We start from the raw sequence: 12516 nt of genomic DNA on the forward strand, positions 1-12516 counted from the left end.
CCTGGAGGAGGAGCTGGCAGAGTTTGTTCGTGCATTTCCCAATGGCATGGACCTGAGCACCCTATTCCCTCCCGGAAGCCGCAATCCGAGCCCGATTACACGGCCATGGATATTTCGGAGCCATATACGGGACGATCGAGGAGATCTGGCCGGGAGGTGGTGATGGCGCCTCTGCAACTCCTGAGGCTGTTTAGGCACCTGCAACGGAGAAGCAAACAGAGTATGGGGAGCAGAGCAATGGTCAGGAAGCAGTTATCGAGAGGATTGACCTCTCTTAAATTTTATTTCAAATTATCTGGGGACTTGGCCCTGTGTGGCGCAAGTTTTGTAAAAAACTATTTTCTTTCTTGTTTTGGTCCGTTTTGTGCCTGCCGGTGTGCAGGTTTTGAACTTTTGATGGCGCCTGCTAATGGTACCAGGTGCCGGGCCCTGGTTTCTAGGCCCTACTTTTGTTACACTTGCGTTTTTGCCACTGATTTCTGGAGTTTTAATTCCACATAGACATACCCAGGAAGCTGACATGGCTCCAGGTGCGCAGCTCCTGTTTCTGGCGACAGATTTTTGATAACATATTTTACCCATGACGTAAAATATCTTATCACTCGGGTTAGCTGACTTAGAGCTTACCTCCATTGAATGTTTCTGACTAACAAGGAATGTTGCGTTCCTTGTGGTTCCAGACGTTTGAAATCCGTGCGTGCACCCATTGATCTACGACATAGCTAGCTAAGGAATTACTGAGTTAACGTTAAGGTATGGGTGGTCTTAGTATACCGAACCCTGCGCTACCTCGGCGTATGCTCTCCATGTGGCTTGACTTAAGATAAACGTCTTTGTAGCCTCACATGGCAGGGGCTGGACCCTCAAAGTGTGCCTCATCTGATAAGTAACCAACATTAGTACCAAAGTCTTTCTTCGTAGAAGCGTTATAAAGTCCAAAGTAGTGCAAATTACCTGGTGCTGTCTCATGGTGTTCCAGGGCAACACCTGGATCCAGGAAGCCACAGCCTGTACTACTTGGTTTAAAAACGACTCTTTCTGACTCAAAAAAAAGAAAAACTAAAAGGAAACCAAGTTTGTGTAAAATACTAATACCTAAAGCATATACTAACCCCCACCCCCCCCCCTTTTTTTTTTGCTTCACGGACTTTCGAAAGGTCCTTTGTACACTAAAGTTTTGGCACTTTGTCAGACAAAGTACCGTTTCAAGTGACGGATGTTCCAGGGTTTATCTAGGATTTGACCGTTTATGGTCATCAACCTGTATGCCCCATTCTTGACAACACTTTCGACCTGATATGGCCCTTCCCATTTGTAGGCAAATTTGCCTGCTTTGTGGTTCTTAGTATTTTCGAATACCCTTCTGAGTACAAGGTCCCCCACTTCAAGGGTCCTTATCTTGACATTTTTGTTGTACGTCCTTGCGACAGATTGCTTATACGATGCCGTACGTATATAGGCACTTTCTCGTAGCTCATCAACTATATCCAGACTTCTGGCCATTTCGACTTTGTTCTGCTCTGCAGTCTGACAGCCGTATCTATGCGTGGGTACCAGGACTTCTGAGGGTATTACTGCCTCTGCTTCGTATACAAGGCTAAACGGAGTCTGACCTGTTGCCATCTTAGGTGTTGTTCTATCCGACCAGAGTAGTAGTGGTAGTTCATCTGCCCACTTCCCCCCAACTCCTCCAGCCGTTTTCTGAGGTTCTCCACAATGAATTTATTGCTGGACTCGGCTTGGCCGTTGGTTTGTGGATATCTGGGGGCTGATTTTCTCAGTGTTATGTTCCATCTTGCACAGAAGCCCTCGGTATTGTCTGATATGAACTGGGACCCATTATCGCATATGATCTTGGATGGTATCCCAAATCTGCTTATGATGTTGCGTTTGATGAAAGAGATCACCTGTTGCTCCTTTACCTCTATCATTGCTTCTGCTTCAATCCATTTTGAGAAGTAATCGGTCATAGCTAGCATATACACTCTGTTTCCTGGAGCCCTGGGCAGCTTACCCACTATGTCCATGCCCCACATCATAAATGGCCATGGAGAGATAATCGGATGCATTGGTTCTGCTACCTGGTGGATTGCTGGAGCCGCCTTTTGACACGACTCGCAGCGTTTAGCATGATTCACTGCGTCTGCGCGCATGGTGGGCTAGAAATACCCTTGTCTTAAAATTTTGTTTGACAGACTTCGTCCTCTAGCGTGATTCCCGCACTCTCTGCTGTGCACATCTTTCAGTACCGTTTCAGCTTCCTCTTTGCCTAAGCATCTGAGGCATAGTCCTGCCAATAATTTCCTGAAGAGAATATTATCAATCATGATGTATCTGGAAGCTTTTATCCTGAAACTTTGCGCTTCCTTTCTGTCTTCAGGGAGTGTTCCATCCCTTAGCCAATTTAGGTATGGAACCCTCCAATCTGCATCCTGCAGTCCTACTGCGGAAACCAGTGTCCTGGCTCCTTGTGCACACTGCATGTGTACATCCTCTTTCGTTGGTTTCTGATCTGGCTCTCCCTGGATGGTTGGGGTCAACACAAGAGTAATCAGTATGTTTGACAATTCTGCGGGCTGGAAGTTGGATCCCAATGTGGCCAGAGCGTCTGCCTCCACATTCTGGTCCCGCGGCACCTGAGTTATCTTGAAGGTTCTGAATTTTGACTTTCGCTCTGTGGCTATTTTCAAGTAAGCTATCATCTTTGGATCACGCGCTACATACTCGTTGTTTACATGGTTTACCACAAGTAAGAAGTCACTGTATACCCTCAAGTTTCTCACCTTGAGCCCTGACGCCATCTGCATCCCAAGTATAAGAGCTTCATACTCGGCTTCGTTGTTGGTTGCCTTGAACTCGCACCTAATGGCTTGCACTATCATGTCTCCTTTAGGAGATCGAAGGACCAGACCTACGCCAGCCCCTCTTGCATTTGAGGCTCCATCAATGTATAAGGTCCAGATTTCACCATCCTGATTTCCTGTTATTGCCAGCATTCCTTCTTCTGCCTCCCTACGGGTGGCGGGGCAGAAGTCAGAGACGAAATCTGCCAGGGCTTGGGATTTTATCGCCGTTCTGGGCTCAAATTGCAAGTCATAGCCACTAAGATGTCCGACCACTTAGTCATTCTACCCGAAAGTTCAGGCTTCCTCATAATAGTCTTTAGCGGGTAATTGGTTATGACATGGATGGTGTGAGATTCAAAGTACGGCCGCATTTATAAGAAGCGGTAACCAAAGCCAATGCTAGTTTTTCAAAGGAAGTGTACCTGGTCTGCGCAGGAGCGAGAGACTTGCTAATGTAATACATAGGATGCTGCACTCCTTCCTGTTCTTTGACCAGGACTGCGCTTACGACTGCTTCCGTGACTGACAGATACAAAAATAGCGGTTCCCCTTGCTCAGGTTTCACGAGTAGTGGTGGCGTGCTTAGGTAGTTTTTGAGTTTTGCGAATGCTTTTTCATGCTCTTCAGTCCATTCGAATTTCTGACTCTTCCTCAATATATCATAGAACAGTTTGCACCTATCCGAGGCCCTTGATATGAACCTATTTAGGGCCGCCACCTTCCCTGCTAGCCTCTGCACATCTTTTGGCTTCTGGGATGATTCCAGCGGGAGTATTGCTCTTATCTGCTCCTTGCTTGCCTCAATTCCCCTCTGGGTCACCATATACCCTAGGAATTTTCCTGAAGATACCCCAAATGAGCACTTGGATGGATTAAGTTTCATTTTAAATTCCCTTAACGTCTGGAAGGTATCTGCCAAGTGTTCCATGTGCATTTCTGCTTTTTTAGATTTCACTACCATGTCGTCAATGTATACCTCCGTGGTCTTTCCTATTTGTTGTTTGAACATTTTATTTACCAACCGTTGATAAGTGGACCTGGCGTTCTTTAGGCCAAAGGGCATGACCTTGTAACAATATATGCCTCTTTCCGACATGAATGCTGTTTTCTCTTAATCTTGTGGATGCATCTTGATTTGATTGTAACCGCTCCAGGCATCGAGGAAAGTGAGTACCTCGTGTCCTGCAGTAGCGTCCACCATTGCATCGATATGTGGTAGTGGGAAGGGATCTTTGGGACAAGCTTTGTTTAGATCTGTGAAGTCTACGCACACCCTCCATTTGTCGTTCTTCTTGGGCACCACTACTACGTTAGAGAGCCACTCGGGGTAATCGACTTCTCTAATTTTATCTCTTGCCGGGAGATTGTGCGCTTCTTTGTTGATGACCTCATTTCTTTCTCGCCGCGAATTTTCTTCTCTTCTCATGCACGGGGTGCGGCTTGGGTTCACGCTAATTTATGCGAAATAACGGATGGGTCTATGCCTACCATATCATTGTGGGACCAGGCGAAAGCGATCCATGTTGTTCTTGAGAAATTGAATCACCGATTGCGCGACTTCTCATTGCAAGTTGCCCCAATCAACACTTTGTCTATCCGGTGTTCCTCGTCCGGTGTATACGGTCCGGCTCCTCCGAGGGAGGCTCCTTGTATTCTATCGAGGTGCCCCGGTCCTGTAATTGCTATGAGGGGAGCTTGGTTGTAGCCTTGAGGGCTTGGGTATAGCAGTTTCTGGACTCCTCTTGATCTCCTTTTACCGTAACCGTGCCCCATGGTGTTGGGAACTTGAGACACTGATGATATGTTGAAGGCACTACCTTCATCTGATGCAGCCACGGTCTTCCTAGTATCACATTGTAGGTGGTTGGTCCTTCGATGACTAGGTATCTCACTAGTTTATTAACTCCTTCAATATACGTTGGGATGGTTATCTCGCCCACCGAATGTGCGGTCTCCCCACTGAATCCCACCAGGGGCACAGATTTCTTTATCAGGTTTTCTTTGTCAAAACCCATGGTCTTGAGGGTTTCGAGCATGATAAGGTTCACGGAGCTCCCTGTATCTACCAATGCTTTCCGCACGGTGCAATTGCCAATGGATAACGTTATAGTTAGGGCATCGTCGTGCTGCTCTGCGCCGCTTTCTATGTCAGTCTCATCGAAAGTTACCGGGGGTAAATTCCTCTGGCTTACTCTGTACGAAGTTTCTGGATGATCCCCTTTACTTCCGGTGGCTTTCCTTTTGGCAGCGGAATATGTTAGACCTGATAGCTCGGATCCGCCTATTATCACGTTAATAATTTTCGTGCATATGGGTGGGGAGGAAGGAAGCACCCTGATTCTTCGCTTCTCTTCTATCCTGCTTGCCCCACGTGATAACGGGTGGTCTAAGTTTCCCTTGCGTAATCGGAACCTCACCTCCTCCGCAACTTGTAGCAATCTTACGTTCGTGACCTATATCCTGGTGCCATTCGCATCTTTTTTCTTTGTCTCTGTCATCGTTGGGTCGGTCTGAGTGGGGGTTTTGGCCACCTTACCCGATCACCCAGGTTCCTCGGTTCTTTCAATGAGCGGTCCTTCCATTCCGGTGTTGAATCCGTATTCTGATAGCTTAGGAGGATGCGAAGAATCGTCAATTTGCTGAGTTTTTTCTGCTATTCTGCTGACATTGGGTCTGCTGTACGGCTTAGCTCTGTCGTCTTTCTTTTCTGGTGCGAATTTCCTGCTTGTCTTGTCAAAGTTTGTTATACCTTTTCTAGCCAGTATATCTTCTTCCAACCTTAACGCTGCAGTAGCTCTCTGCTGGACTTCCTCAAATCTCTCACAAGGATACATCGTTAATTCTTTGTAGAGGTTTGACTCCTTATCCAAGCTCTGCCTGAAGGCGTTGATGGCAGTGGACATATCACAGCCTCGTATTGAGACTTTTTCCGCATTGAACCTAGTGACGTAGTCCCTGATTGACTCACCTATCTCCTGGACGATTCTGTATAGATCACTTGGCTGCTTGGGTGTTCTCCGACTGCTGGAGAACTGTTGGTTGAAAGCGTTGACCAAATCGGCGAATGAACTTATGGTCCCGTTAGGTAGGCCAACGAACCATTGTAACACTGCTCCGTTTAAGGTTGAACCGAATCCTTTACACATACATGCCTCCTTTGAGGCTCCCATGGCGGTAGTAACCATCATCTTCTGCTTGAATTGACTGATATGATGACAAGGGTCTGTGGTTCCATCGAAGAGGGTCGTCGTTGGGACGCTAAATCCTTTTGGTAAGGCCACCATAGCTATATCGTCAGTGAATGGTGAGTCAGCATAGCTTTCTGGTGAAGCCATCTCCATAGGGAGAGGCATTCCTGGGACCCTCCGGAGGAGGCTCCGTAGTTCCTGGTACTGCTGTTCTATGTATGTCTCTCTCCCGGTGGGTCGCAGATACCCCTGTAACTGACGTTCTGCTCCTCGTACGAAGTTCTGCTATTCCAGGGCTTCTGTTTGTCTTGCCTGCGATGTCGCTGCCACCGGAGTGCCTTCCCAGGTATATTCAACTTGATTTGTAACTGGCATCCTGGTTATTGGGACCGCAACTGTGGCCCTGCTTCTCTGTTGTCCCATCGCGCCTGATGTGGGTGTAGGCTCTTAGCGTGCTGGTTCCTCGTCTGGCGTTAATGCCCCCAATCCTGTTGGGATCAGGCCTCCTCTTGGCTGTGGTGTTCCATCCATGTCTAACCTGAGTGCTACTTCGCGTGGTAATACCTGTGCCTGCCTTCGATCCCTGCTTTCTTCTGGCGGCTCTCCGGATCTATCTTCTTGCATCCAAGGGGTTGAACTAGCGGCCTGGTTTTTTAACTCGTTGATCTGAGCTCGGAGGAGATTGTTGTCCTCTTCCATCTGGGATCTCATGCTTCTATTTTCGCTCTGCATAGTCCTGATGGTCCTGGCTAGCGTGTCCAACCCGCTTATCATGATGCTGGTGGGACTCGGAGGAGCCTGAATCTGTTGCCCGGGCTGTGCTCCTCTTTCCGACTGAATGACTCCCTGCTGTCCCTGAGCGACCCCTGGATCTCTAGTCTGAGCCCTTCCCGAAGATGGGCTTGCTGCTACCTGGGAACTCTGACTTTGCTTGGCTGCTGGTATCTGAGCAGCAGTGGTGATTTTACCCTAAGTTGTACGTGCTGCCGCTGCTGCCGAGGGAGATGGTATATGTGTCTTCTTTGAAGGGGCTACACGTGTATTCTTGGTGAAAGGGCGGCACTGTGTTCTTTGGTGCACGCCGGCGTTACTCGAGGTTGTTTCTTTGTGTCCGGACATGTTTTGATTGTTGAGTAGACTGACTAACGAAGACGACCACTATGCCCCACGGTGGGCGCCAAACTGTTTTGGTAAATTTCTACCAATTTAGGGTTAAAGCGGTCTTAGAGTTAGGTCTATGTTATTATTTGAATGATGGTCGTGCGTTATCCTGTATGAGCAATATAAACAAAGAACACAAACAATTTTGGTGACGCGGAAAACCCGATGTGGGAAACAACCGCGGAGGGAGACGGAATCCCACCAATATTTTCACTATAATTCGAGAGGAAAATACAGTTCGTATGCTTTCTATGAATGCTAGGGTGTAGTTCTTGTATTTTCTGATGATCCTTCTTCTTTGCATTGAGACTCTTTATATAGGGGAGCTCGTTGGGTTAGGGTTTCTTGTTTCCCTCCAAGTTATCCATAATTTGACATTGAGTAGGACTTTCCTTCCTCGGATCTCGCAAGATGTTGGATTCTCTCAAGCTTCTTCCGTGTGGACCAAAGCCCATATCCCGCGCTGCTTGCTGACGCTAGTACCCTGGTTCCCTGATATCCTGCATCCCGTAACGCTTCCAGGCCTGCTGCCCCAAGTCAGCCCATATCCTGATTTTGGGCCTAACACTAACCATAATTAAAGTTGAGAGAACAATAACAATAACCATGTCAATTAAATTAGACATGATAAATGAATGGCAAGCAAAAGACAAGAGAAGGAGTAACCAATAGAAGAGATGAAAACAAGAATGAAATTGCAGTAATAATTAGTAAAGGAATTAAGGATCAGAAATACCGATTACAAATAGGTTCCAAGCAATAGAGAGATCAGGTCTAAAAAGTGGTATTCTAAGAGAGGAGATGAGAGAGACGGGAAGAGAAGAAGCTATGACTGTCGTGCTTCCTCTTATTTATTCCTAGATACAATTAGAATATCTAAAAATTAACTAAAGATTGCGTATCAAACTAAACCTGTCAATCGAGTAGAATGAAACCACTCGATCGAGGAAAACAAGCAACGAAACTCTCGATCGAGACAACTAGGTGCTTTATCGAAGAACTCAAAATATACCCATCTCGATCGAGTAAGCTAAGCACTCAATCGTGGTCTTTCTTCATCCAAAGGAGCTCGATCGAACGGTTTAGGCAACAAATGCGGTCGATCAAAGGCAACAGCACCGTATCAGCGTAGGTGCACTCAAGACATCTTCCGTAACCACTTCACACACCCTTAGACAACATTATCCGGGCCACCGATTCTTCTTCCTCCATAATGCATGCAGAGGGGGGAAGTTTAGGCTCGATTATGCTCCTTCCGGCTCATTCCTGCAATTAATACAAGATAGACCAAAGTAGACTATTCGTGGGCATTTGTAGCTAATCACTACATAAATAACATAGAAATACGTGTAAATATAAGGTAAAAACCATATATAAAATACACGCATCATCTACTTAACGGAAAGGATGGACAGATGTTCTTCTCTCGTTTATAAACCCTCAGAGAAACAAAAGGCTTGGTATTTTCATATGAAACAGATGCTGACAATGCTTTGTCAAGAAAATTTTGGACAAATGCGGATTCCATCAGATTTACGCATTGTTTGGTGATGTAATTCATTCGATCCAACTTATTGAACGAACAAATGTAACATGAAATTTGCGCCTTTCATTGGCATTAACAATCATAAAAAGTCAATAACATTTTGATGCGTGCTTTTAGAGCATGAAAACGATGATTCATTTATTTGGGCATTTCAGCAGTTTCTGAAAGCAGTGGGTGGCAAAGAACCCAATTACATCATCAGTGACCAAGACCCCGGAATAATAAATGCAGTTCAAGGTGTGTTTGGAATATCTTACTTTTGTGAAACTAGTTATTTATTTGGTGAATCTAGGAATATTATTCGTGAATCTTGTTATTTATTTGATGCTCTGTAAGCGGCATCTTCAATTTGGTTTAGTTTTTGAATGCTAGAGGTTATACTGTGAAACTAGTAGGTAGTATTGTGAAACCTGGACCTCATTATGTGAAACATGGCCCTCAAATTTGTGAAATCATTTAGTTATTTTGTTGGTGAATCTAGGGACTTTATTCATGAATTTAGGGACTGTTTTTGTGAATTTAGTGATTAAAAAACGATCTTGACAATAGATAATGTGATTTTGTGACTTGCAGCCGTGTTCAAAAAACCAAGACATCTCTTTTGCATGCAACACATTATGAAGAAAGTAACAGACAAGGTTGGGAGCACAATTTGCAAAGAGACTGATTTCTTACACTGTCTGAACAATGTTGTCTAGAGCGAGGACTTGGAGCCTGAGGAATTTGAAGAGAATTGGGCTAAGGTCATTAGTGAGTTCTCATTAGAAGGAAATAAATGGTTGACTGGCAAGTTTGCCGAACGAGACAAGTGGATACCCGCTTATTTCAGGAATGTGCCGATGGGCAACATTTTAAAAACCACACAAAGATCAGAGGGTTCGAATAGCTTCTTCAAGAGATTTGAAAATAAATATGGGACTCTCGTAGAATTTTGGATGAGATTTGAGAGTGCCATAGACCAACAAAGGCACAATCTAAAGCTTCTTGAAGCATAGAGCGACAACTCAATGCCTAAAACCTTATTCGAGTCAAACTGGGAGGCCCATGCAGTGAAGGTCTATACACTTGAAGTGTTCTTCGAGTTTCAAGAGGAGGTTAAGTTTTCGGTAAATGCGTGTAGTGTTTGTGGATACACCCCACTAGATCCAGTAACTAACTTTGAAGTTTCAATTGTTGAGGATGCAAACAAGCGAAAGAGATATGTAGTTGAGTATAATAGGAGAACATTGGATGTCCGTTGTACATGTAAATTGTTTGAAAGGAAAGGTATTTTATGCAACCACATCATTTGGATTTGCTCGGGAAAGTTTAAAGAAATAACTGAGAAATACATTTTGCGTAGGTGGAGTAAGAATGCACTCAGAAACCCGGTTTATGATTTGAATGGAAATCTGCTGGAAAACTACGATCCTACTGGTAATAGTAAATTTCGAATGTCTTGGGTGTGGTATGAGATTTACGCAACTGTTGGTATGCTCAAAGGAAAAGAAGAGTCAGATATGAGAGAGTTTGCCAAGCTAATTAAAGAATTCCGAGAAGTTGGAGCCAAACCCAAAGCCTTTGACCAAAGAACAAGAATTGGAGGTCCTTCGCAACTGCAAGGCTCCAAAAGAAGTCAAGAGCTTACCACCTAAAGTCTCTAAAAACAAAGGGAGTGGTAAAAGGTTTGTGAGCAGCAAAAATAAGGCAATTATGAAGGCAAAAAAACCGAAAAGGTTGTGTGCTAAGTGTAAACGTATGTCACACCACAATAAAAGAAATTGTCAAAATTAGTTTTCAGAGCATCTTCCTGAGAATCAAGTATGCATTATTCTACTCTTGTCTTTTAATTTTATTATTACTTGAAAATGCAACAACTTTTTTTTTGGTATCATATTAGTTATGTCCTTGTAATATTTGTCTACTAATTTTTTTTTTTTAAAAAGTATCTAATTCAAGGTTTGATTCTTCACATAGGAGACACATCGGAAGAAGAGGAAGAAGGGGAAGAAGCGGAAGAAGTCGAGAATGAACAATGATGTAAAGGATTATTCTTAAGCAACGAGAATAGAGATGACGATTGAAGAAGACAAGTTTTAACAACGTTTTATTTTGGTTTTGAACTTGAACATTTGGTTAGACATTTGGTTTTAACGTTGGTTAGTTGGTTTTGTTTAGCAAAGGAGTATTCTTTTACTAGGTGATTTTGTGATTCCTAGACCTTATTGTGTGAACCTTGAAGGTGATTTTGTGAATTGGACATGAATGATTGATATTTTGATTTAATAATTTTTTTTTTCTTTATTTGTGAATCCTGGAACTTATTATGTGAATCTGGAACATGAAATTGTGAAACTTTGTCATGAATAGTTGATCTTCACTTAAGAAGTTTGTATTTCTAATTTTGTGAATCCTGGAACTTATTATGTGAAACTGGAACATGAAATTGTGAAACTTGGTCATGAATAGTTGATCTTCACTTAAGATGTTTCTTTTACTCAATGTTGTGAATCCTGGAACTTATTTTGTGAAACTGGAACATAAAATTGTGAAACTTGGACCTGAATCAAGCATTAAGTTTTTTTATCGTTTCCCAGCGAAGTAAAGCCTTTCTACGTTCGTCAGAACGTTGATGGAAAGACAGTAGCTGCATTCGATGTCATTGTGCTAAAGGTATATCCAGACATATCTTCCACCATGCATAATAAACTTAAAACCGTACTATTTTCAATGTCATTACATTGCTGAAGTTAAGAACCATATTTCTGCAGGTAGGAGCAGTGATTCGAGGGAGTCAGAACGAGGAACGCATCAAAATGCTGAACATAAGGTAATCTGATATTGTGAACAATATGTCTTGCGAGTATATTTTCCTAAACACGTACTTGTTATTGATAGCTATGTTATGAATAACAGAATAGAGGAACAAGGACTGTCAAAGGATCAATACGAATGGTACTTGAATCGTCGTCGATACGGGACTGCTAAACATGCTGGATTCAGCCTCAACTTCGACCTTGTAGTTTTTATGGCTACTGGAATATCAGATATCCATGATGTTATACCATTTCAAAGGAGCTTTGGAAAAATTAACAACTAGCTATATAAGGGATCTTACCTCTTTGATCAAAGGCACACTACTCCTGTGATTGACTTAATGATTGGTGTATATAAAACTGATATGTTTAAATCCATTAATCATGTTATTTGTACATAATACAGAAAAAGATGCGAATGAAATGAGAAGGCTTGCATTAAACATCTTTGTCTCTCAATAAAAGATCGTCATACAAAGTACAGCCGTCTCATCTTATGTTCAGGTCCAAGTTTCACAATTTCTTGTAGAATTACATTCTCGGCTACTCATATACATAACACTTCAAAGAGCGTTACACGAGATCATATACAAGACTAAAGACTAACAATTCATGGTACCATTATAAACAAATAAGGTCATATGGCCGAATTTCACCATTTGGAATACTGAATACATCGACACAAGATAGATATAGCCTGCTGAAGCAACGGACCTCCGGCATTGAAAACATATCCATCTGAGAAAGATCATTTGCTTGCAAAAAGACTTTCACGTCATCAATGAAACACCTATACCATCAAAAACAAGTAACGATAAACTTATTTACAAAATGTTTACCCAAGTTATGAACAAATGGACTTTGCATCAATTTTAAGTCAAGGAAGTGTACCGTTTTAGTATTTTTATCCCATTTAAGAAGTTCCAACATTATCTTCTTTCGATATTCCGACAATTTCTGCAAAAAAAAAATTCATACAG

General features: G+C 43.2%; 2 protein-coding genes across 2 annotated transcripts; one reads left to right on the forward strand and one right to left on the reverse strand.

Annotated features, from left to right (window-relative positions):
- Positions 1-4528: 4528 nt before the first annotated feature.
- LOC141628928 (uncharacterized) lies at positions 4529-6181 on the reverse strand. The gene is made up of 2 exons (XM_074442011.1): positions 5391-6181; positions 4529-5285 (listed from the first exon to the last, which is right to left on the reverse strand). Exons 1-2 carry the CDS (start codon positions 6179-6181, stop codon positions 4529-4531), a joined length of 1548 nt encoding a protein of 515 aa, XP_074298112.1.
- A 3567-nt stretch (positions 6182-9748) lies between these two features.
- LOC141628929 (protein FAR1-RELATED SEQUENCE 1-like) lies at positions 9749-10375 on the forward strand. Its single transcript, XM_074442012.1, has one exon. It carries the CDS (start codon positions 9749-9751, stop codon positions 10373-10375), a length of 627 nt encoding a protein of 208 aa, XP_074298113.1.
- Positions 10376-12516: the final 2141 nt, after the last annotated feature.

Source organism: Silene latifolia, chromosome Y (genome assembly GCF_048544455.1).
Source record: "Silene latifolia isolate original U9 population chromosome Y, ASM4854445v1, whole genome shotgun sequence".
Classification (NCBI taxonomy): domain Eukaryota; kingdom Viridiplantae; phylum Streptophyta; class Magnoliopsida; order Caryophyllales; family Caryophyllaceae; genus Silene; species Silene latifolia.